This window comes from Rhinolophus sinicus, chromosome 3, assembly GCF_057876585.1.
Source record: "Rhinolophus sinicus isolate RSI-liver-muscle chromosome 3, RSI-T2T, whole genome shotgun sequence".
In the NCBI taxonomy this organism is placed as follows: domain Eukaryota; kingdom Metazoa; phylum Chordata; class Mammalia; order Chiroptera; family Rhinolophidae; genus Rhinolophus; species Rhinolophus sinicus.
In genome coordinates, this window is record NC_142503.1 from 129,811,422 (window position 1) to 129,837,299 (window position 25,878).

The following is a 25,878-nucleotide window of genomic DNA, read 5'->3' on the forward strand; positions in this document are numbered from 1 at the left end:
ACAAGTGATTTTTTTCTTTTTTTCCTCCCTTTCCCCTCTCCCTACCCGACGTTCCCCAACACATGCGGGTGTCTGTCTTAAAAGTAGTGACTTGGTGCTCTAGACCCTTTTTGCACAGAGTCCTTTTCTGTTAGCCTCATTGTCACTTTGGATGCACTGATTGATCAGCTGCTTTTAAGTGGCATGATATTGTCCTGTGCATTTGTTGGTTGTATTTGCAAGCATTTTAATAATCTTTTGCCCTTCTGATCAGATTTTTCATTTTAACTGTATTGGCTTGCCCTAATTATAGGAAGATGAGTCATTTCACAGCCCTGATGGTAGTAGCACTAGCCAGATAACTCTAAAACTTCCAAACTTGCTTCTTTTGGCTAGTTTTGTCTCTCGTTTTTTCCTTCCAATAAAGCCTAAATGGTATTACTCTATATCTGTTGCCAAAGTTAAGTTCATATATTTCTTAAACAGCTGCCACTTATTTCCTTCTCCTTTTATTGTTGGGGTTCAAGGTTTTTTTGTCATTATTATTCCAAGTAAGTTTTGCAACTCCTTTTTATTATCCCCTGGTTTTTGTATTTCCCACAAAGATATATTTGGCCACAGGACAAATTCTGAGGAGGTGACAAAGAGTGAAGCCTGTGGGTGTCAAGACTGGTATTAGCTAGATTCTGTCTTCTTAACTTAAACCTCTGTCATTTCCAAAACTGTATCTTTTGACGCCAGGAGACATAGTAGCTGCCAGTTAGAGGTATGGTCATGGTCATAGAGTGTCTGAGTGTTGGCTTGCTGACTTTTTCCCCCTTAAGTGCTAATATGAAGCATGATGGGCCATAAAATAAGAAAGTTGAGAGCCACTGCTCTGTTCACATGATCCTCAAGTACCATATGGCCTGATAGTGACTTGAGATGCAACTGACCTGGTTCTTTTCTACTTCCTTTTAGTAGTTGCTCTGAGATTGGACTAATCTTTGTTGAGTAATAAAAAAAAAAAAAAAATCAGATTTCAGAATACTGGGTTTTTCTATTTATTTTGAAAATTTTAAGAGATTCCTGCCTATAATGTATCTGTCTCCTTACACTCTCCATGTAAGCCAGATGTTTGTCCCTTATCATCCCTGATCCTCTGTCCATTGTTTAGCCCCCTTGGCTTCCCACTTCACTGACTCCATTTTTTCACTTCCAAAGCCATCCTACATGCAGATATTTCAGGATTACCATGAAGGGTATTTTTAAAGAGATCAAGTTACCCAGCTTTTTGCTGTCACTGTTCTAGTTATTGAGAAGGATTTATAGAGCCATGTTACTTCTTTTTCTCTTTCTTCATTCTGTATGTATAGTTGCCCAAATAACCATGCTAAATGAAGAGGCATTGTACCATAGCTAATATAAAATAGTGATTAAATAATCCCAAATTCATTTGTATTTTACTTTGGAATGCATTTTGATTCTTAGGAAATAAGCATATCTGACTCTGTAGGAATTAATACTTCCAACTACATATCTTAAACCTATAATATGATGCTTCCACTTGAAAAAAAAATAGAAAACTGTTAATTCTCTTTATCAAACCTCCATCTTAGTCTTTGCTGCTTCAGATTTTTTTACTGGGGATGGACAAACGTACCTCAGACTAATGCAGAGCAGCCCCAATTGAACTGCTCACTCTTTCTAGCATATTGGCTCACAAACTTTGGTTTATGAACTGGACTGAGATGAAGAAGTGAAGTGATTTGATTGTAAAAGACATTTTCTGATGACCCACTGGCAGTATTTTCAGCTGCTAAAATTAAATGCTGCCATGTGATTCAACCATCACGTGGGCTTCCCTTAAGCTTCTCTTTTAGATCCTAGTAGGCCACAGGGAAAGAGGGTCTTTCAACAATAGCGCGAGAGGGAAAAAAGTCAGTAACAGATAAAAGCAAAACAGGAATTAATTTAAGACATAAAACGATTAGTCAATAAATAAAACTTTGAGTTCTTAGAAGGAAAAAGTATGTTTTATATTTTAAAGCATTACTAATATTACCAACAAATTCTTTAGAATTATTTTTGGATTCTCGTGTTCTAACAGGTATGCTACTCAACAAAACATCTGTATGATTCTTGTGTTGTGGGAAAGGGAACCTTAGAATTAGTGTACTGGAATTCTCTTCTCACCTTCAAATCCGGGTTTAGATTATATGATGTAATGGCTAAGGGAACAAACATTTGTGCTAGGAAGTACTAGGATCCTAAGTTTAAGTTATGTATTCGGCATTTGTAGACTTTATAACTTTTGGCTAGTTACTGAACTTATCGCTTTGAGCCTCATTTTTCCCATTTGTGTTACTGCTGGTATCATCTTATTGTTATTATACTATAAGAAGGCCATTAATTTTCCCATATCCACATTTTAGTTTTCCCATCTTTAAAATATGAACAGTAGTCTTCCTTCCCTACTTTTATGTAGGGATATAAGGATAAGTGATTTCAAGAATGTGAAAACTTTCTTAATAGGGTAGATTCAATGCCCAGGGTATTCATATTATTATTTAAAAAAAATAAGGGAAAAGAAAAACACAAACCTATAAGGGAAAAAAAAAACACAAACCTATTCCATCAGGAAAGCAAAAGTACCCAGTATGTGGGGGCATTAATAAATCGCTCAGTTATGAGAAAAACTTAGTATCTTGACCCCAACTGGAAATGAGATTAGAATGTGAACAGTTGGATTTTTTCAAGGAAAACTCTGTCCTGGGCCCCGGGCTTCTTTCCCTGTTCCTTATTCCTATTTGCCATGACAAGATCTCAGCAAAGGGACATTTTGGTAGTCCTGCCTTTATTAGTGGAACACTAAAGGTCAATTAGCATATGCCCAATTTAAGTGCTTGGTATCTCACTAATTTTCTACGTTGATCCATTAAAATGAAATTTCCATTGGACAGGATATTGGCATTCTAAGATAATTTTCTTTTTTACAGATAAAGGAACAGAAAAGAAATGTTAATTTCATGTGTTCAACATCATGTTTGGATTGACAGTACAACATACTCTGAGTTTCTAGTCCTGTTTCCAGTTTTTCTTTGCTAGGGGATATTAGGAAATGTATGGCAATGTCTCTGATTGTCACACGGACTGTGGGGTGCTATGGCACTTAGTGCCTGGGAACCAGGGGTGTTAGTCAGCAATTTGATAGGTGGTCTTGGAAGACAGGAAGAAGTGACCTACCCAAAATACCAATTGCATTCCCTTTGAAAAATATTAATTTCCCACCTGGGTTTCTCCGTGGGCAGTCATGTTTTCTTTCCCTGATTCGCTTTTCTTAATAGGAATTATTTAAAAAATTAAGTCCTTTGTGTTAGAGTGGCATGTGATCATGTCAGTTCCCTGGAAATAACCTGGTTTTGTTGGGATTTTTTTGTTGCCATGTTGGTGGGAAAGGCTGGGCAAGAATCCTTCCGTTCTATCACCCGTTCCTACTACAGGGGAGCAGCTGGAGCACTGCTGGTGTACGACATTACGAGGTGAGTCAGATCTGATGAGGGGAAGGGAGGCTCTTCCCTATGGGCTCGAAATATTTTTCTTTTCTGTCTACTGATTCTGGTAAGAATGCTGAAGAAGAATGGCCTAATATTTTTCTTTACACATATAGCCTTTCTCCTTTTCCCATGCATTTGGAATTTCTTTGTCATCTTGAAATGGGCCTCAGACCCACTGTCTAAACTTTTCTGCTGTAGGCGTGAAACCTTCAACCACCTGACCTCATGGTTAGAAGATGCTCGGCAACATTCTAGCTCCAACATGGTTATCATGCTGATTGGGAATAAGAGGTAAAATTTTTTTTGAATAAATAATAAGTACGAATAGTCACCTAGCTACTCTATAGACATTGAATCACTTGGTCCCCAAACTCTTTTAGTATATGGTGCTCTTAATACCTCAGTAAAAAAAAATATTGTGGTGAAATATATATAACATAAAATTTACCCTTTGAATCATTTCTGAGTGTACTGTTCTTTGGCATTAAGTATGTTCACGTTGTTCTGCAACTATCACCACCATCCATCTCCAGAACTTTTTCATCTTCCCAAACTGAAACTGTGTTCCCATAAAACACTAACTCCATATCGTCCATCCCACTGGCCTTAGCAACTACCATTCTACTTTCTGTCTCTGTGAATCTGACTACTTTAGGCACCTCATATAAGTGAAATCATACAGTATCTGTTCCTTTGTGACTGGCTTATTTCTTTTAGCATAATGTCTTCCAGGTTCATCCATATTGTTGCATGTGTCAGAATTTCCTTCCTTGTTAAGGCTGAATAGTATTCCATTAACTGTGTTTACCACATTTTGTTTATTCAAACAAAATGTGGTAAACACATTGATGGACACTTGGGTTGCTTCCACCTTTTGGCTATTGTGAGTAATGCTGCTGTCAACATGGGTGTACAAATATCTATCCCTGCTTTCAATTCTTTTTGGTATATACCCAGAAGTAGAATTGCTGGATCTTATTGTAATTCTATGTTTAATTTTTGGAGGTACTGCCATACTGTTTTCCATAGTGGCTATACCATTTTACATCCCTACCAGAAATGCACAAGGGTTCTAATTTCTCCATAGCTTCCCCAACACTTTTTATTTTCAGTATTTTTCTACGGCACTCATAAGCCAAAACAAGTAACAGTTTTGTTATTAAATAAATCTAAACAGTGTAAGTGTTTTTGTCATAACAACTTAATAACTGTTTGAAAAATGGAAAGCATAAATTAAAACAAAAATTTTTTTTAAATTTCTTTCTTAAATAGTCATAATTACTTACTACCGGTAATGACCTGTGTGTATCTGTTGGGCATTGCAAAGCTTGTTAAACCTTGGAATCAAGATTGGACACTTTTACTCTCACTTCCTGTTCCAAATTGATTTTTGCACAATGCTTGCTTTTTATCACACCAGCTGCCAAAAATTCAGCTTCACAAAGATATGAAGCAATAAACGGCATCTATTGTGGTCTGATATTGACACTGAACTATCTTAAGCTTGTAATTCATGTGGTGTTCTGATGTTGAATGTTGCTGTGTTTCCCTCAAAAATTCCACGTGTCCCCTGGCACCCTTGTGAGTTTGTGTAGTGCCTACATTGCACTGTTTGAGAACTATGGCCACAGACTAATTGTACTAATTTATTGGGTCAGCCAATTTATGGAAAACCTACTCCGTCCTAGACACTGTGCCAGACTTTGAGTGCGCAAGGTTAAAAAAAAAAACTCTTACCCATCTTCCCATAGAGCTTCCCAGGGAGGATCTAGTGGGGACGTAGATACTAAATATAAAATGATTTGTATCTGATTATAAATTGTGATAAATGCAGTGAAGGAAAAAAAGGCTGCTATGAAAGAGGATTAACAAGATAACCTATTTTTGATTAAGAGTGATATTTAAGCTGGAATCCAAAGGATGGGTAAGAGTTCGGTGGGCAAAGATTTAAAAAAGAAAAACATACCAGAAAGGGGAAACAAACTGCGTGAAAGCCCTAAACTGGGTAGAAGCTGAGCAAGTTAGGGTATTGAAAGAAACCTGGTCTGGTTGGACTGAATCAAGGGGGAATGGTGCGTGATGAGGTTGCAGAGTAGGCAGGGACAGATCTCTTAAGCACTAACAGGCCTTAGGAAGGAGTTTGGATTTTATTCTAAACACAGTAGGAAGCGTTTAAGAGTCTTAAGCAGAAAAGTGGCTTGATCAAATTTTCAGAGATCTCTCTGGAGGGGAGGAGGGTTGAAGTGGGATCCCAGTTGCAGTACTCCAGGTGAGAGTACTAGGGTGATGATGCTGGAGAGAGAGAGAAAAGGATGATTTTAAGGTACATTTTGGAAGTACCTCACTGGGGGATGGAGTGGGTATTTGGAGTGAAGGCGGGAAAGGTGTTAATAATGACATCTTGGTTTTTGGCTTGTGCCGTTTACTGAGATGCGGTAGCCTGGGGCAGAAGCAAGTTGGGAGGAAGAGATCAAGTTCAATTTGGATGTAAGTTTGAGGTGTTTTTTGTACATCAGAGTGCAAATGAAGATCAGGTTAATGAATAAACAGATTTAGAGCTTAAAGGAGCATCTGGGCTAGAAATACACATTGGTGAGTGTTGACATTTAGATGGATAGTTCTTTCCTAGTCTTCACACAGCTGATGAATAATAAATGTATATTTTATAGATTTGTTGTTCTTTAGTGGACTTACTCCTTGGTGTTTATTTATCTTCATGGTTGAAAAACTGGAAACCTCCCAAATGAAAATTTCCAATTTGAAAAGTGAAAATCAAACACTTCATCCTTATTCTGCAGCCTTTTATCCTCTTTCATAAAGTCTTTACATGCCACCCTATTCCCTTTCTCAGTCCTTCACTGTATCTTCTTTCCCCTATATCACCAAATTTTATCGTTTTCTCTGAATCCTTCATTTCCCTGATAGCAAGCTGCTATTATACATGTTAGTTATGAGACTAGTAAGAGTTAAGGTGACTGTGCTTCCCTTATTCCTGGCTCTCTCTCTTCTTGTGGAGTGATTCCAGTAAAGGAGGAAGACACTCATAACTATGGGACTGGCCATCTATCACTTTTTTCCTTTCTAACAACTGGAATTTCCCTTTCATCTTTTTTCCTTTGCTCTCACTGAATCTCATTCGAAAAAGAAGCATAGAGCAAAGGCCTTGAGTAACTATGGGGCTTGCCTAACACTTTACACTTTTCTCTGTGATAGAGTAAGGTATTATCCCCAGTGATGCGGCAGGTGTCATGGGTCTGAAGAGTATTTTCCAAGAGACCACAGAAATTACTAACCCTGCATAAGAGAATACTATATAGGATCTACATTCTTTGTGTATTAACTGACAGTTGAAACAGTTATGGGATTCTTTTAGAACAAGGGTTTCTTCTTTCACTTTCACTTAGTTTTCTCCCCAATCTATCTCTTGCAGTGACTTAGAATCTCGCAGGGATGTGAAGAGAGAAGAAGGAGAGGCTTTTGCTCGGGAGCATGGACTTATATTCATGGAAACTTCAGCCAAAACAGCCTGCAATGTTGAAGAGGTACTATTTAGAAAAAAATAGGGAAAGCTTTTCAGAGATTACACCATATCTTTGTCCTTTTATTCAGAATTATCTTCTATAAGACACATCCTTTCCTTAAAGGGTGTCTTTTGGTCGTAGTGACCATATGTCTCCCTGTAAGGGAATGTCCCATTTCTTTTACCTTGATTTCCAAGGTTTTACTTTTGCTTTGGGTAACATTGTTTGTAAGTGTGGATTAGACTCCACTGTTACTTGTAAATCACTTTAGTTGAAGGAACTAATGGGTTCCTGCTATAGTCATTTGTAAGCTTGGTGTTGACTGTATCTTCAGTAATTAATTGAGAGGAGAGCCTGTTTTATATGCAAAGGGTGCCAACCTAGGAACCCTAGAGACATCTTGGGTCCATACCAAAGCACCATATAATTCCCTTCTCTTTCTGAAACTACTCTCAATGGCTTTTGGGGACTTTGGGGAACCTTTTGTATTTTACTCTGTGTTCTCCTAATGGTTCCTAGTTCACCTTCAAAATCCAAATTGGAATAACATTTGTATTCAATTTCTCTACCTAAATAATGAGCCTAATAATATGATTTATGTCTCCCTTAGGCCTTCATTAACACGGCCAAAGAAATATATAGGAAGATCCAGCAGGGTTTATTTGACGTCCACAATGAGGTGAGAAAGGGCGGGGGTCTTTGTCTGAAACAGGGCAGGAAGCTCCCTAGAATGTGAGCACTCCTTGTCCAACATCATACTATTTGAAGCTCTGCCCAGATCATACATGGTTTTTTTAATGTAGGTACGCAGAAACCTGTCATCATTGTCTGTTTTTCTCTCAAGTCTGAGACCTAGAATGCTTAAAGTGATTTTAGTTGGTGATCCGAAAGGCTTATACAGTATGGGAGGTTTTCTTCTCAACCTCGGTTTTTTACGAATCCAGAGCATGGAGGAGGTGTAATTCTTAATTACTCAGCAGGGCCATTTCTATAAAGCAAATTCTAGGGCAGAACAAAAAAGAATTATATACTACTTCTACTCTTTTTGCCTGCTCCTACTTTTATCTGATCACATCGTGATTCTGCATATAGTTATGAAACTTAAGTATAACGGTCACTTTAAACATGGGCACAAAGGCCACTTCTAGTCGTCTATAATACTCATACACAGCTGGTCATCTCATCTTTACTGTCACAGATTATTGTTCTACAGCAATCTGGCTAGGGCATGTGGTAACTTGCCAAGGTCATATCTGCTTCTAGAAAATATAATGAATGATTTCTCCTTTTATCCCTCTCCTTTCTCCCATTTACTTTAGCACTTGAGGTGGGAACTATTGCTTCTTTTCTTTTATAGGCAAATGGCATCAAGATCGGTCCCCAGCAGTGTATTTCATCATCAGTGGGACCCAGCACCTCCCAGAAGACCTCTGGTGATGTAGAGTCCAACTCTGGCTGCTGCTGAACATCTGGCCTGGACTCTTTTTTTTTTTTTTTCCTTCCTGGAACAGCTTCAGATCAATAGGCTTAAAGAAAGAGGTCTTACTTATAGCTGAGAAAAGCCTCTTTAAAGGTGTGATGTTTTGCCTTTCCATTTAAAGACCTGGGGAGAATTTGGGCCCTTACTGACCTGTCCCTCTTCAGGGACGTGAGCATTCCCTATAGATTAGGGCTCTTCTCATCCTCCTGTTTTAATTTCTAAAAAGTTAGGATCAAAGTTGATTGTCATGATATTTCAAAAATAAATTCTTTTATAACTATATACAATCCGCTTCCCACGAAGAATTAGTAAAAGGGTCTAGGACATTCCACTTGAGTAGTTTAGATCACTGGGATCTGGCTGGCCTTTGGACGATAGATCCTCCATCTAGGAATTTCACTCAGATTTTTTCACTTTCCACGTGGTAAGAGTTCTTACAGAAGGCAATTCCTTCTACTTGAACTGCTCTCTATCATCCTATTGCTAGTTTCTCTGTGTTAGAGTAACTACAAAACTTTTGAGAGCAGTGGAGTTGCTCCTGGACCTGTGCCCACTTTACTATAATTACCTGAAGCAAGCATCTTTCCATGTTCGTTTTGTTTTAGGGGCCAGACCTAACATTGCAGCCTCTCTCACCAAATAGACCCTTAGTTTCATCACACTCACTTCTTAATGAGACCTATCTGGATTTTTTATCCTAATCAAGCTGATCTGCTTACTTACTGGACATGACATATTTATTTGCACTTCTATGCCTTTGCACATGCCCTGCTCTCTGCTAACATTATACTCAAAGTCCAAAAATTTTCCTTCAGAAAGCCTTCTTTGACTGACCTTAGGACTTCTAAACAATTATTGATACAGTACCCCTTAGCTTTCATATGTTATTTTTTCATATGTATATTTATTTGTATTTATGTTACTTTGTAAATATGTTTTGTAGTTGTTTTATGTGTGGAATTTGTCTTCCCATATAGATTGTAAGCTCCTTGAGAGCAGGGACCATGTTATCCCTTTACTTTTGTAAACCACTCCTACCATTCCTTCACAGTGCCTAGTGCTATTTACATGGTCATTGAATTTAACTGACGTACTTAAAGACTTAGAACAGGTCTAGTTTAGACGGCAGAGGAAACAAAAGGTCTTCGAGTCATCCCTTTGCAACCCTGTCTCAATCTCTTCCATCTGCTTACCCTGGATTCTATATTGATCTTCTCCCTCTCCTCTCCCTTCTCTGGCTGTTTGCTTCCATCTCATGCAGCATGCAGTAAGGCTGCCTGCTTCTAAGCAGTCAAGTAAGTGGGTACTTCTCCAGCCATTCTTTTCAAGAGCATATATACTATCCTAGCCAAATTTGCCTTTGCTTCCCTCATCATGCAGCCTTCTGGGTCAATTGCTATATCTTTTTTTTTTTTTGCCTTGACATTCCATTCTCTTCCACTGCACTGAGGTCTCATAAATTTTTTAATTTGGTTATTGTTGATGAATTGTTTCATTATTAAATATATGCATGTATCCAAGCTGCTCATATTTCATGCGTCATTTCTGATTGTATCCCATACATAAGTAGACACTCTCCTTCTAGGAAATTGTATCAAAGGTATTGGAAGAAGACTCCTTGAGATATGTTGATTTTGTACTGTATTCTTTCCCCGGTAGTAGTAGTAATAGTTAACATTGCACCACAGGAAGTTGGAAGACATTCGGGGTATTGCTTTGATTATGCTTTTGTTTTGTTTTTAAAAATCCTACCTGATTCCAAAAAGGATTTGAGACTGTTGAATGTGGGGTTAGCCTGCACCCTCACACCAGAGATAAAACTAAAGTAAATATAACTTTATAGTTTCTGTATAGTTCTTTACCAACAAAATATCTTTAGTGATTGGGAGGCATCAGAGCATTGATCGAAGATAGAATTCTGCCTAATGCTGGTGCTTTCAGAGTCATTAAAGGATACCATTTTGATATTTTGGAGCATATCTTTTCAATCCAAAATTCCACAACCAGTTCTACCATCCAAGCCATTTATAACCTTCTGTACTTGGGTACTTCACCAATTCTAAGGGAAGCATGAGAAACAAAAATTTCTGGGCAAATTCATGATCTGTGTAGATCACTGCTGATGTTCTGAGTGCAATGGTAGTGAATTATGGAAAGTGGATCTCCCACCTCCATGTGAAGAATGGCAGTTATGATATAATATGGTATTGATTTGGTTTTGAAGGTCAGGACCATTGGAAACCATATTATCTATAGCAGTCTAAGTCATATAATTTATAGATTATTGCAGATAGCAGAAATTATTAGACCAGGCATACCATTTCACCTTTCTACGAGTCGGACAATTAAGTTTGCAAACTTTCCATGGTGTGCTTTCTACCATGTGTTTAATGCCTTTAACTGGTTCCTTTGATGGCAGGTTTATTTTGTATCAAACAAGCAGAAGAATGATAGGTTCTCATTCTAGAAACTATTAATAATTAAGATAATATCTGCGTATACATTTACATACAAACACATTGTTCTGATAATCCTAACACTAACCTCAAATTTGATATAATGATAGCGGTAGCCAGGGGAGAATTTGGCCAACAGGCTTTGTTCAATATATAGAGAAATGTATTTGGCCCAGTCTTATCATTTTTGTGATACACTATTGACTAATATGACTCCTTAAGGTCTCTGAGCTCCTACCGTGTGTGATCATACAAATATGTTATTCCTTGAGAAATTCCTTTAACGATCTGGAAAGACTCCCGTCATTCACGAGTTCAAAAAACAAAAATTTCTTGTAGAACGCAGAGATTTAGACTAGAAAATACAGGAAAATGTTTCTCATTAAGCACAAGAGCATTTCAGCCATAATAAAATTATTTCCTTTCCAATTTAAAGTTGGTTATTAGAAATTGCTCTCTGCAGCCAGTGTTTTTAAGGCTGCCCCTAATGGCCCTCTTCCTTACATATAATTTCTCCTTTAAGGCTTCTATCATTTGCTCTGTCTGTATCCACAGTAATTTGGGTCTATTGATGAGTTTAGGCCTTTTTAAAAATAAATTAAAGTTCTTTCCTAAATCCTTTTCGTTTCCAACTGACTCCCAGTCCTCCGTGCTGTCAATGTCAGAACACTGGAAAACTTGAAAGTGAAGCATAAGGGTTAGATGCATCTAGAATATATACATTAACCTATGTTGGTCTTATGCCGATATCCTGAGGAGTGAAGTGTCTATAAAGGATTATTTCAGGAACTGGGAAAACTTACTGTCATTCTAAGAATTCATTTTTATTAATAGCTTCTTTGATTTGGTAGGATCGCTTTACTCCTATGAGGGGGGGGTGGTTGCCTCTAACAACATTCAGCATTATTCCAGAGTTTCTCCCCATCGTGACTGAGGGACATTCTGATTATATAAAGGAGACTATGTTGGGGCTGGACCTAAGAAGTCCGACAGAACGCCGAAAAGAGCTTCAAATTCTTTAAGCACTCCCTCCTCCCTGTCCCCAAGGCACCAGCCCGATCCAAGATGGCTTCCCAGAAACAGGTAACTAAATGTTTTAGTTTAGAGCGCCCCCAACTGCGGGGGTGAAAAAAATAAAATGCCAAGAAGACTGAACCCCTGTGAACTGAGCCTTCGGAGGCGAGCTACCGCCAGATTTTTATTTTCAATCAGGCATATCTGTGGTTGCCTACGTACCCTTCTCAGCCTTTTAGGACCTCCCACCCTCGAGAGACTTCCTGGATGGCACTCACACTACCCTGCTTGGAGAGGCCGGATGTCGGCCCTGCCATTGGTGGGTGGGAGCGTAGGTGGGCGGAGCCGAGCTAGAACGGACTACTAGCAAGGTAGATTGAGGCGAGGGCTGGCCATGCTCCGCCGGAAGGCGCCTTGTTCTCCGAAAGGGTGAGTTGAAACGCTGGCTGGAAAGGAAACACCAGGACTGGTTCAGGTAGGCTTCCCGCTCACGCCTGCTCCTCAGTGCTAGCCCAAGGGTATTTGCAAAAGCTAAGGCTCTTAGAATTGGTTTCAGTAACTCATCCTCCTCGCTCCCCCGCCCTTTGCCCGTCCGCCAGTTGTTGAGGGATCAGGTGCTGGGTGATGCTCTGGACTGAACCATTCTCCTTTGTGAGAGGCCGGGGGAGAGGCCAGCTGCCGGGCCGCGGGGCCCCAGCCGCGCGAAGCCGCGAAGGGATCGGCCCCGGCCGCTGTGGAGTTTTACGGCTTGTCATTGCAATGCTGGGCGTGGTGTAGATTTGAGGCAGCTCCTTGTTCTTGTCCCTTCAGAGGAGGGAAAACTCCCTGACTCCGTTTGGTTACTTCATACTTTGGAAGTGGGAGGTTAGGGTTTTGTTTTTCTTTCTTTTTTCTTTTATTAATAATAAAGGTGGGTAGGAACGTGTGGAGTGAACGTGTGCAGGTTGTTATACATTATTAGGTGTAATTTCTTGGGTCTTTGGGAGAAGAAGAGCAGGCTTTTGGAGAGTGTTTAGAGATGGTGGGAAGAGGAGCTCAAGCCTTGGATCTCCATTGACAGGTCTGCAGAGCTTACTGGTTTTCTGTTGCATTATGTAAACTCTTCACTGGCAGAAGACCCCTCCCCCTGCCTCAGAGCGAATGCAATTTCTTTATTTACCTGTCTCTAGTGTCGCAGGGAATTTCCCTGCCATTGCAGCAGCTGTGCAAATGCAGCAGCTAGCTCCTACCTTATAAGGGGGCAGTCCTGAAGTGACTAAGGCCTTCAAAGAAGAGGTGTATAGTGGAAGTGTATAGGTGTATAGATGTTTAGTGGACCGATCTCGTTTCAATGACTGAGCATAGTAAGCCAAAAAAGTCGAAGACTTAGAACTCGATGTCTTTTTCTTTTAAAGAATAGACATAGTGGAACGGCCCAAACATACGCCAAAAGGAGCTGCATTATCGTTGTCTACTGCATCCTACCATCGCACCCACAGCCACAGATTATTTATTTACTCTTCCTGTTGTTCTGAGCCTGTCAGTTCAGTCAGGAATTCTCTGACTGGATTAGCTTTAGTGTCAGCTAAGGTCCTACCTGGTGTGAGGCAGTTTAGATACTAGAAGGTGAGTTTGTGATGTGAATAATGTCCTCTGTTAATTAGATAATGACTTCTGTTTAAGAATTTTATTTGTATTGGTCACCAAATAGGTTTCAGAACAAATTGTGGTCAACCTCTTCATGCCAGAACGTGGGAAGCTTCTCATTCCAAGTGTTTTGGAATTATTCTGCTCCTTAAAAGAAAAAAAGAGTTATGATAAAAAAGCAGCATTTTCCCTTTATGAAGACCTGGGTTGCAAGAGTGGCATGGCAGTGGATCTGCAAGGCAAAAAGAAGGACACTGGCCAAAGAGAGGGTAGGCGTGTGTGTGAAGAGACAGGCTTGGGGGGAGGTTTAAAACTGAAATAGCAAAGGAGCAATGGATTGGGATAAGGGATTTGATGGATTCGATGGATTGATGTATGGGTGCTTACACAAGTCTCACCTTTCCCATATTTGCTCTATCCTGTGCATCGGGCCTTTTGATTTTGTCAATTCCCAAATTGACAAAATTGATTTAGACGTGGATAGAAAATGATAGAAATCTGCTGAGCTGATTGTCAATCACTAGGAAACAGGTCTTGTATTTCCCAGGACAGCCTTCTTTGTTGGAGTAGAAAAACCCTGGGTGTTGGGTGGAAGAATCCTAGCATTGTGGTAACCACCGCTGCAGAGTTTTGGTTGTAACAGGAAAAATTTGACATTTTTGTGAAGTGTTAAGTTTCTGATAGGCAAGGTAGGATGGTGAGGAAGATCAGACTCTAAAGGAAACCATTGTATACATCTCCTTTGAAAAGGGTGGGATTTTTCTAAGCACAACTACCGTTTAAGATTAATTTGTGAGTGCCAAGAACTGTGCTTGTTTATTGAATGAGATTTTATATTCTCATCTATTGAAAGACTGACATTTTCAGAGCATTCAGATGGATACTAAATGCTTTGAAGCCCTGCAAGAGTTAAGCTATCTTCTGAGCTTACATTGAGCCTAATACCTTGGGAATAAACAGAAGACAAATATTTTTCTGGACCTTCTACCCTCAGTCCTCTTCTGCACTTGGCATTTGAGCAAGTCCCTCATCTGCAGGTCTTTGCATGACCTACCCTTGCACCACTGTGACCAACCTCGTACCGTATTTACTCTTTTACCTTTAACATTTGATTCCTTGATAGGCTTATCATTTCATATCTTACTCAGTTTATATATCTCCTCTTTAATTCGTTTTTTATTCTTTTCCTCACAAAGTTGGTGGTCTTCCTGTCGTCCTTCCACTATGATTTTGTTCACTTTGCTTTTTGTTTTTATTCACTGACATTGAAACTTTTTGCTTCTGTCTTCCTGAAGCCTTTTAAGGAATGTAAAGAAACCTTAATTTTCAAGATGTGGTTCCTTTGGTACCTGGCACCCAAGTGAAAGTTGTATTTCTATTTAAAACTGTTATTATATGAACTGTTTACCATTGTCTAAAAGTTTATTTACCCATTTGTTACACTCTAAATTTTATCCTAAATAACCTTTCCTCCTCTTAACCTCTCAGTTTTGTCTTGTGGTATTAAGTTGTAATTTAGCTCTTTTTTTTGGTTTGTTTTCTAACTATTTCATATTGCCTTTAAGATTTTCATTGTATTTGTATTGCAAAATAATGCACCTTTTTGTAGTTACTAGTGTTTTAAATTTAAACTACAAAGTATGTTAGTCTCTGAGATTTCTCATTAAGCTGTTCTGTAGGTATCTTTTTTTTTTCCCTTTACCATCTATTACTTTCTGTCCTTCACCAAGCTCTTGGTTGTTTAATGTCACCTGAAGCGAAATGGTCAATTTAAAAAATATCTTAATTCTCGCCTTCAGACTGTAGTTGGAGACTTTAAAAAATAAAATACTTAATTTCTATCTACCACTGTATGTTGCATGATAATCAGAAATCCACCAGGCATAAACGGAAACTGGAGTGCCATAGATAATTGCTTTACATTCGTCTTCAGCAGGGATGGATCCAGGAATATATTCCAAGCAGTGTAAAGAAACCAGACAATGCTCTGGTTTCTTCAATTTCAAACTATATATTCTTATTAGTTTGTTTGCGAAGAGTTCCCAGAACATTAGACCCACTCCTATTCAAATAAAAATAAGAAAAATTTCAAAGACAAACCAAGGATTTTTCAAAGTATTCACTCTTAAACATAATTATTAAGAAAAGATTGGGTTTGTCATTGAAAGAATGAAATATCCCTTATTTTATTTCCTCTGTACATTTTCAGAGAACTTTGTTGTATATGGCTTCATTTTATTTGGCGTTTTCAAACTTTATTTCATTCTAAAAAGGTAATTAAATGACATGCTACTGAAATTACTAGGTAATAATAGGACTGTGCTTCTTTTCTCTCCTGTATGTCAGCATGTTAAATGTGATAGTTCTAATCCTTTGGGTAATGTCCCAATATTCCAATAATTAGTGATTTTGTAGTAACACCTTTTTGTTTTGAGTCTGTAATTCTCTTAAAACTATGTCAGTACTTTTCTGAGAAAGGATTCATATTAACTTAATTCTTCATTTCATCTGAGAGGAAGGACATTCAAGAGCTGTAAAGTCTTTCAGATTTCTTAAATTGTCTCTATGCTCAGTATAGAAACCTTTGGAATATCCTGCTTTCATTTTTTCTTCCACAACATAACTTTGGGGATCCACTACATCTTTGGGAATTATTCCTTTGGGACATGGGTATTCAGAAGTACATTGTCCCATTAGTGATATGAGAATTTCTTCTTTGTTGGTTCTAGAAGAAACCAGTTATTTTGATAGTTTGGTTGCCTGTTTAGAGCCTAAATCATAGGAAGATTTTATAATGGAACATTATTTTATCAGATATACATGTACATAAATAAACTGAATGACTGGGAAGATTTTTCTGGATTTTTGAATAGGGGCTACCAAGTTGCGAGAACACTAAACTTTCACTCAGTGGTTTATTCTTCATTGCTTCTACTCAGTACTCAGTACTCAGTACTCAGTCATTCTCTTTTTTTCACCCCTAATGTGTCTGGGGAGTGGAGCACATTAGTCAGCTCTTTGTTTATTATTAACACTTCATTTCTCCAGTAAATAGAGTGCTTTTGCCTGTTTTTCAGGTATGCCTCCTGTTGAGGCCACATTTTTTGCGAGGTCTTATATATAGTATATGTAATGATCACTTCCATTCACTGCTCTTCTGTAAGTCTTGGGAGTCAAAAGTTGAGGCAGTTGGATCCGGGCATGTGAACCACCAAAGGATAGCCTAGTCAGTTGGAGAATGTTAAGTTCCCACAAGCAGGCATTGAGAAAGTAAATGAAGTACTATAAGATAAACTCTGGTTTCGGGGCTCCACACAGGAAAGATGGCGCCTGCCTGCAGGCTGCGGGGAAGGAAGGCCCCATGCAGGGAAAATGGGGACTGTCCCTCCAGTGCTCGCCCCGAAGTTACACAACTCAGTCTTTCCCCGTATGTCTCCGACATCCCCAGAGTCACCGTCTGTCTGCCGAGCCCAGGCCTCCTTTCCTTGGATCTAATGTCCCCAGTAAACTCTGGTGCTGCTGTTCACTGTGTGACCTTGGGCAAGTTTCTTGGCCTCCCGGAACCTCATTTGTAAAATGGAGACAACACTGGTAGAACTACTGAATGAGATAACTGATGAAAAGAACTTAGCACACTTCCAGGCACAGGATTCAGCCCATCAGTCCAGCCTGTCTAGAGCCATCTGGTTCCTGTTGATGTTTTTGCAATCTATCTTTTTTTTTAAACTCAACTACAAATTTGGTAAACAGGTGTTTTATATTTTCAACTAGGTCATTAATAAAAATGTTGCACAGGTCAAAAAAAAAAAAAAGATAGACTCTGGTTTCATCCCTACAAATACAAAAATGATTAACTGAATTACCTGGATGTTGCCCTAGACACCAGTGCTGGTTGAAGTCAGTTATTTGTTTGTTTGTTTATTTATTTATTTAATTTAGTTTCAGATGCACAAAACAGCATAGTGATTAGACATTTACATCCCTCACAAAGTGATAACCCCCTCTAAGTCTACTACCCCTCTGACATGGTGCACAGCTGTCACAATACCGTTGACTATATTCCCTATGCTGTGCTTTACGTACCATGACTACTGTGTTTCCCCGAAAATAAGACCTAACTAGAAAATAAACCCTGGCATGATTTTTCAGGATGACGTCCCCTCAACATAAGCCCTAATGCGTCTTTTGGAGCAAAACTTAATATAAGACCTGGTCTTATTTTCGGGGAAACGAATATATGTGTGCACACACATATATATATTTTATTGATTCAATACTATTTTACATTAGTTTCAGGTGTACATCGCATTTTATATAAATGGTTAGGCATTTATATAATCTATGAAGTGATCCCCCAATAAGCCCAGTACCCATCAGACACCCTACATAGTCCGTGGTTTTGAGGTTAAAAGGTTGCGCTGCTTCCTCAGCCTGGTAGTACCAGAGTCCTTTCATCCTGCCCAGCGGTCCTACTATTCTAATTGTGAAACTTTTACATCTATTTCAGTATCCCACCATTCTGCTTAGCAGATCAGCTCCGCCAAGTCTCTAAGGAGTAATTTTGCTTTGAGAGAAACCTTTAGTGGTACTCTTTTAAATTATTGGACAGGGAATAATAAACTCCTCTTTATTTGCCTTCAGTGTGCCAAACATTGTACATTCTCTTTTAATCTTCAGAATAATCCTGAAATGTATGTGATGTTAGCTTCATCTTACAGAAGCAAGCAAAGTAAGACTTAGGCTGAGTAGCTTAACTAGGAGCAGGACTCCAGTCTGTTGGACTTCAAAGCCCACTCGTTGTCCAGCGTCCCCCCATTTAAAAGTTCAGTGCTGACTCCTGTGGGAGAAAGGTCTTTGACTAATAAGACCTTGCTACAGCGTACCTTTAGCAGTTGGAGAGCCTTGAGAATGTAAAATTTCTTTTTGTCTTTGTATCTCTGTTAAAAGGCGAAAAAGAATAGTTTGTTTCTTTTCATTTAGCTTAGTTATTTTGGAGACAAGATTATGTGAGTACTTTAAGCTCTACAGAGGAAAATCACTTGGTCAGTCTTGCAAATAACTCCCATTTTTCAGCCAATGGAAGTCAAACTAATGCACTAAATTTTCATAAATCCCGCGTCACTGGATTATTTTTTTTGTGCCTAGAGGCACAAGTGTGATAATAACAGTGCTTTATAATGTTTCTCCTCCTCCCCTCCTACACACTTTTTTAACATAAATGTTGCAATGAAAACAATTCCTCATAAATAATTAAGTAAATACTTGTATTTTTCTGTCAGGCTGAGCAAATGTATGTATACTTGGCCCAGTTAAAGTAGGGCATGCAAGAGTGGTATGGGGGAGCATACAGAGGACGGGGACTCTGTTCCCTAAATTTTATACACATAGGTAGTTACTTATGGTGATGTCCCAAAGTGGCTTCATACAAGGTGAATGTCTTGATCCAGTTAGATATTTCTCATCTGGAACCCTGAATGTTATTTTCACTTTGGTGACCATGTGCCATGAAGAGGAGCTTCTCTAGATCCTGTCTAACTTGACCTAAGGGCAGTGATCCTTAAAGATTAGGCTCTTATTTGCTGTCTTCAGACTCAGGCCAAAACTCTAGGGTTTTACTGGAAAAATATCTACAATGAGGTTGACTTAAAAATGAATCCATGCCCTATTTTTCAAGTCATATGGGTATAGTGTCATCCATTCGCTTCTTGCCACAACTTTAAATTGGCCACCACTGAGGCTTTATGGTCCCAAGTCTAAAAGAGATAACTGAAATTTTATTACTTTCAACAGTGATTATCACATGATAGAAAATAGTCTTTAATATGTATTGCAGCCCCTTGTGCTATATGTAAAAACTGTGTCTGCTGCAGGTTCTGAACAGTGAAGATGCTTATGATTTTATAATGCTTCTTCTGAAAGTTTCTGGTAGGATATGTGCCACTGCCCATTAATTTGTTACTGTCTCTGCAGTCCGAGGGGAGTCCTTGGTTTTGCTCAGAAACTTCCCTGTTAGCCCTCCGCAGCCTCACTCCCACACACCTTTGGCTGGAAGTTGAAAATGCATTCCTTCAACAAAAGTAAATGGAATGCCCAATACCACCTGGTAAACAAAGGGAATGTTGTAATGAATAAGTCGTACACAGTCCCTTGTCCTCTGCAACTTACATTCTAATATGGGGAGGTGGTAGACATCAAACAATTACCTGTATAATCAGTTATTCAATTTCTATTACAAAAAGAAGTTACGGATGTTACAAGAGAATTTATAATAGAGGCATGTAACCTCAAGCCTGGTGTTGTAGGGTGGTTAAGTTTGTGACTTCTAAAGCCACACTGCCCAAATTTGAAACTGGCACCACTTTTCACTAGCTATGGGATGTTGGGCAAAAATTACTTGTATCTCTGCCTCAGTTTCCTTATCTGTAAAAATAAAGATAGTTATTTCAGGCTTAAGAAAATTAAAAGGGTCATACATTTTCATTGCTTAGAAGAGTGCCTGCATGTAATGTCCACTGCATAAATTTGGCTATTTTTTGTCTGGGAGGTCAGGGAAAGCTTTTTTTTTTTTTTTTTTATGATGTTGAAATGAGCTTTGAAGAATAAGAATTAAATAGGCAGAATGGAGGGGAATCAGTTAGAAGTCAGTTGCATTAGTTTGGGGAAGTGAGGATGGTAAATTGACCCAGAATGTCAATAGAGGCAGAAGTGGATGTATTTGAGGGCTATTTATGAGGTAAAGGTAGGATTTAAAATATTGCCTATAGGTGGTAAGGTAAGGAAGAGGGTTTCTGGTCTCTGCAGCCATGAACAATAGGAGATGCTGGAGGACGATTACCACCTTTGTGTGTGTGCATGCATGGTGGTGGGGATGCAGGAGACTAGATAGACTACCAAGGAATCCGTGCCCTTGAGGTTATACGCCTCTTACAGGAGAGCTGGACAAGGGGGTCAGCCAAGGGGACTGGAGAGACTACCAAGAAGAGCTACTACATAAGCAAGTGGATGTATGAGTCTGGAGTTCAAAGTTGCCTCCTTGCCCAAAGATATAAATGAGAGACGTAAGCATATAGATCATTTGTTGAAAAAAATAATAATTGAGGTCATATATGTGAAGTAGACATTCTTAAAAAGAAAATATAGAACGAGAAGGAAAGAGGGCTCTGAGGACCAAAGTTTGGTGAACTTGAACAATGAAAGGCTGGTAAAGGAGAAGTGGTAGAAGAAGAGGCAGAAGGAAAACCAGAAAAGTGTGGTGTCTTGAAAACCATCCAGAAAAAGTGTTTGAGGGCAGGACTGGTTTTTCTGAAAGCCTTATGACCCTTCCTTGGATCCCTGAGAGTCTTGACTTAGGTCTCATCACTTAAAGTTGGATACTAGTGATTTAGAACATCTACAGCAGGTTCAGGCTGACTGAAACCAATTAGTTGAACATTATCTTCATACTCTAGAATCTAAAGTGTAGTTATTCCTGTTTGCCTTAAATTAGATTTAATATAGAGGGAGAAAACTAAAGTGTACATTCAAGTTCCTAGGTATTAATGAATTATTTTGGAGGCCATTGATCTGAGTGGTGATACCCTCTAAGGCTGATTAACATTTCTTAAGTAGGTAGACTCACTGGCAAAACCAATTTTTCTCCAACTATCCAGCAACATTTGTTGAGTACCTCCTAGGACATAGTGGTTATACGCCAAATACCGTGCTAGGTGTTTCGTTAATCCTCATTAGTGGGCTTGTAACTTGATCCTCCTTTGTAGAAAGAACTAGACTCAGAAAGGTTAATTTACTTGGAGGGACAGAAATTTGAACCCAGATCCCTCTGACTTCAAAGTTCATTATACTTCTATGTACAAATATAAATAAAATACAAAGTAGAAGATAATTATCCTAAAAAAATACTTTGCAAAAATGCTATGAAAGCTCATGTGGGACTGATTACTTTTGGCTTGACGATGAAAAGTAGGGCTCAAAAAGGCTTTCAATTATTAAATCCAATGGACATTTTAAAGTTCTTGTATTATTGGACATTTTTGCTTTGTTCAACAAAACTGATCACTCTTTCTTCCCCTTGTAACATTCTATCCTTTACTTCTGTTTCATTGTACTCTCTGCTTCTCTAGCTTTTCTTTCTCAACCTGCTCGGTAGGTGTAGCTTATTTTGTTTCTTAAATCTTGATGTTCTCCTGGGGTTCCTCACTTTGCACCAAAAATCTTGAGGTTTCCAGCTAAGCGTTTTGTTTAGCCTGCATAATGTTTAAGACATTTTCTGAAAAATTAGTTATCTACATTTAAAACCTAGAAGATTTACATAAGATTGTATTTCTGGCTTTTGAAAAATCTGAAGTTCTCTCTCAACCTTGGATGTGTGTTTCCACATGGCCCCACTTAACTAGAGCTGAATAGCAGACACTCTCTTTGAAATGGACGTCGGTTCTCCAAGTCTTCATAGACCCCAACATTCTCTATTGTCACCCCATCAGTATTGGTGCAGTTTTTCATATACTTGCTCTGCTCTTCACACTCTCTGGGTAATCTTCAACTCTTAAAACTACCATTTAGATGCTGATAACTCTAAATCTATCACCGAGCCAACGTTTAGATTTATACGTCCAACGTCCTATTGAATATCACTACCTAACATACTGTAAGTGACTTGGACTCAACATGGCTGAACTCATCTTTGCCTCTAAACTCTAGGTTCTACTGATTTTTATCCCCAAAGTATTGCTCGGCTCTGTCCCTTCCTCCCTATCATTGTCTTTTGAACCACCTTGCCGTGATTCAGGCCCTAATCATCTTGTTAGGATTCTTGTTTGCAAACAGCAAAAATCATCTGTTGGCTTACGTAAGCAGAAAGGGAATTTATTGGAAGGATGTTGTATGGCTCACAAAATCAACGGGAATGCTAGAGAATTTGGCTTAGAAAATGATCTGGAACCAAGGGCAGTTAGAGACATGGAGAACTTGGCCAAGGTCACACCAGTGAACAGTCTGTTCAGGATGCGCAGTAGAACTCTGTGTCTGCCATTGCTGGATATTGTCTGACTAGTTGGTTCTGGGTCTTTGCATTACCTCTTCAAAGTCAAAGTTCCCCATACGTGTGTGTACTTCAACTAGCCTACTAGGTCATGTGTGTACTTGGTCTCTGCCAGGAAGAAGAAGCAAGCTCTAATCCCACCCCACCCCCTGGCTCTATAGTGGGAGGTAAGATCCAGCCTCCATTTGAAAACTTTTTTTTTAAACAAATTTTATTGGGGAATATTGGGGGACAGTGTGTTTCTCCAGGGCCCATCAGCTCCAAGTCCAGTCACCGTTTTAAATCTTTAGTTGCAGGGAGCACAGCCCACCATCCCATGTGGGAATCGAACCAGCGACCCTGTTGTTTAGAGCTTGTGCTCTAACCAACTGAGCCATCCAGCCGCCCCCATTTGAAGACTTTTACCTTGAGTTATTCCCCCAAAATAGTAAGGGGGCTTTTGGCTGCTGGGCAAATATCCGCTATACAACCCTTTTCTGGATTACTTTAGCATTCTCCTAATTGCTTCTATGTCCTCTGTCCCATCATCCCCCAAATCTATTCTCTATCCAACAGCCAGAGTTAGCTAACCAAAATGCAGTTCTGATCATGTCATTCCATGTTTCAGTGGCTCCTCATCTACCTATAAGAGAATGCTTTGACATGGTGTTCAAGGCCCTCCTTACAGGGTCTGGCCCTTACCTATCCATTCAATCTCATCTCCCTCTAATTTCTTCTTTGTGATTTACACTTTGGCAAGACTGAACTACTGAAGAGTTTCCGCTACATGTCTTATGTTCCTCTACATATCTCACTGCTGTGCTCTGTTTTGCCTTTCCTCTTACTGTTCCTGCTGCCTGAATATCCCTTTCTTGTATTCCACTTCCCTTTCCCGGTTAACTTTTCCTCATCCATTAGGAAACTACTTCTTTGATACCTTTTCCTCCTAAGTTATGAAGTCCCTTTCATCTGTAATAGAGTCCTACTATTTCATTGCATATATCACCTTGTATTATAATTGTCTACATTTGTCACTACTGTCATACTTCCTACTGTTCACCCTCTCCCCACATTTAATACACAAATGTACTCCTACATATTGTGAGTTCTTTGAGGGTAGAGATCATGTCTTACTCACCTTTGGTTCAATAATACTACCACATTACTTGGTATATCATGTGTTTAATAAGTGTTGAGATAATGAAGAAGCATTTGATACAGATCTTAGATCATAAGACTTTTGATAAGGCAAATAAATGAAATAAGGATGACATATAATTTGAAGGCAATAACATTAGCTAGGCCCAGATGAGAACAAAAATATGACAACAGTAAATTGTCTTTTTTTTTGCTAACATATAAGTGTATGCGTAGAAAAATAGTTGGAAATAAGACTGGAAAGGCAAAATGTGGTCTTAAGTTGTATCTTAAGTAACCAGGAACCTTTGAAAGTTTCTAAACAGGGAACTGATTTGGCCAGACTGTGTTTTAGGATATTAATCTGGTAGCAGATTGGATTAGTAAGGGGAGAGACCAGTTATGAGGCGCTTACACAAGCAACTGCATAAATAAATAGATGGCAGCAGAAATAGAAGTGTCAGATATATGAATCCTAATTTTGCCATATAATTCCATAGTTGAATCACCCGACTCTCTAAGCCTCAGTTTTCTCCTCTGTACAACAGGAGGGCTGACTTGATATGACCGCTTAAATCTTTGCCAGCTCCAAAATCTGTGATATATTGTAAGAGAGTCAGTGGAACTTGGCAAATGATTGGATGGTGGATACAGGAGGAGGTTTCAGAGACACCTTTGAGGTTTTGAGCCTGAGTGAATTGGAAAACATTATTGCTGTTTATTGGGTGTCCTAGCAATAGTGGTAATGCTAGGATATTTAAAAATAGGAGATCTGCCAAGTTGGTCTTCCTTGTTTGTGTCCTAGAGTACAGAAAGTAGGATTTCATTGTTGAGGATGGTTACATTTCAGGGGAAACTAGTGGTTAGGAGGCAAGCAACTTTCAATAACAATTTACTTTTGGGGGAGGTTAAGCTTGCATATCATCGTTCTGAGATTGACTAGCCTCCTTGGGAATTAGAGTGGTCTCAAGTGGCACTGCAAAGTGGACACTGGCCAATCTGTCAAAGGGGTTGAGTTTCTTTCAACAGAAACAAGGTGGGGGCAGGAGACCAGGTTTGGGGGTGAGGAGTGGGTGTGTGTTTTGGAGGGGAGGAGGCTGGGACTTCTTAGAGGGCCCCTGGGGTTAGATTACTTTCTAGAAAGAGATACTGCTGCCCAAGGGTTGGGGTGTCAAAAATGCAAGCCAGCATTTTGGATTGTGGCAGAAAGAGTATTTTCTCTTTTAAGAGTAAAAGGCCCCCATATTCCAGCAACTGGGCTGACTCACTCCCATGATGGAGGGAAGATTTGGCCCTTTTTAATGGATAAGGGAATAAGGTATATTTACTACAAGCAGAGGGGTTGACAGAGCTGCTAGAAAGCAGGGGATTCAGGGAAGCAGAGTTGGCCTAGTGTAGAACCCTCCCTCCCGAGTTTATGCTTTTCGGTGTGCAGAATACAGTGTAGGTGGTAGGGAATTTCATCCCTAGGACTAGTTTCCCGCAGCATGAGAGCGTTCCTCTGGCCAGGCCCCTTTTTTTCAAGCAAGCTGCAGGCTTCGCCTCGGCCCTAGAAACCGGATAGGCCTCTCCGTGCGCTCTCAACCTAACCCGCGGTGGCGGGGGAGGGGGAAGCTCTCCCAAGTCCCACCCTTTGCGCTGTTTTGCGTGTTTGCGCTTCCTGTGAGTGGCAGTACCGCTTAGCCAATGAGGACGCGGGGCGGGCAGGAGCATCAAGTTAGGTTGCGCAGGAGGAGGGGGAACTGGTGCTGGAGAGACAGCAAGAGGGGCGAACCGGCCCCCCACGCCGCTGCAGGTAAAGGTACCTCTGTTCCCCCGGTGGAATGAGGCACAGCTCCTTTTCTCCTTCAGAGCTTGTCCGGCCTTCCAGCCTATAGCTTCCGCCCTAACATTGCTCGGACCCAGGCATCTACACCCCACCTTCCCCCCGCATCTTCCCCGTCTTGGCCATCCCCACTCTGGAGGGCACCCCGCTAGCTCCCTCCCTCAAGTGCATGTACCTCATCTCCATTTTTGGGTTCCAGTTGCCAGAAATCTCCCGCCTCTGCCGTATGGGCCTTACTGGCACCAACCCCGGCAGTATGAGCAGGTAATGTACCCGGGTCCCCGCCAC

General features: G+C 39.8%; 2 protein-coding genes across 9 annotated transcripts in view; both read left to right on the forward strand.

Moving 5' to 3' along the window:
* RAB2B (RAB2B, member RAS oncogene family) overlaps nt 1-10,351 on the forward strand; it is a 15,471-nt gene extending 5,120 nt beyond the window's left edge. For both annotated transcript variants that reach the window (XM_019713564.3, XM_074328024.2), the window contains exons 4-8: nt 3,418-3,500; nt 3,714-3,806; nt 6,946-7,057; nt 7,647-7,715; nt 8,394-10,351. In XM_019713564.3, the coding sequence (XP_019569123.1) occupies nt 3,418-3,500; nt 3,714-3,806; nt 6,946-7,057; nt 7,647-7,715; nt 8,394-8,501 (465 nt within the window). In that variant the 3' untranslated portion in view covers nt 8,502-10,351. The remainder of the gene's footprint in view (nt 1-3,417; nt 3,501-3,713; nt 3,807-6,945; nt 7,058-7,646; nt 7,716-8,393) is intronic.
* A 1,997-nt stretch (nt 10,352-12,348) lies between these two features.
* CHD8 (chromodomain helicase DNA binding protein 8) overlaps nt 12,349-25,878 on the forward strand; it is a 57,995-nt gene continuing 44,465 nt past the window's right edge. For 3 of the 7 annotated variants that reach the window (XM_019713553.3, XM_019713556.3, XM_074328019.2), the window contains exon 1: nt 12,351-12,461. The gene's annotated coding sequence lies outside the window, so the exon portion shown is untranslated. Of the gene's footprint in view, nt 12,462-25,483; nt 25,561-25,878 lie in introns of those variants that run through there. The other 4 variants (XM_019713558.3, XM_019713557.3, XM_019713554.3 and 1 more) reach the window with 4 other exon arrangements.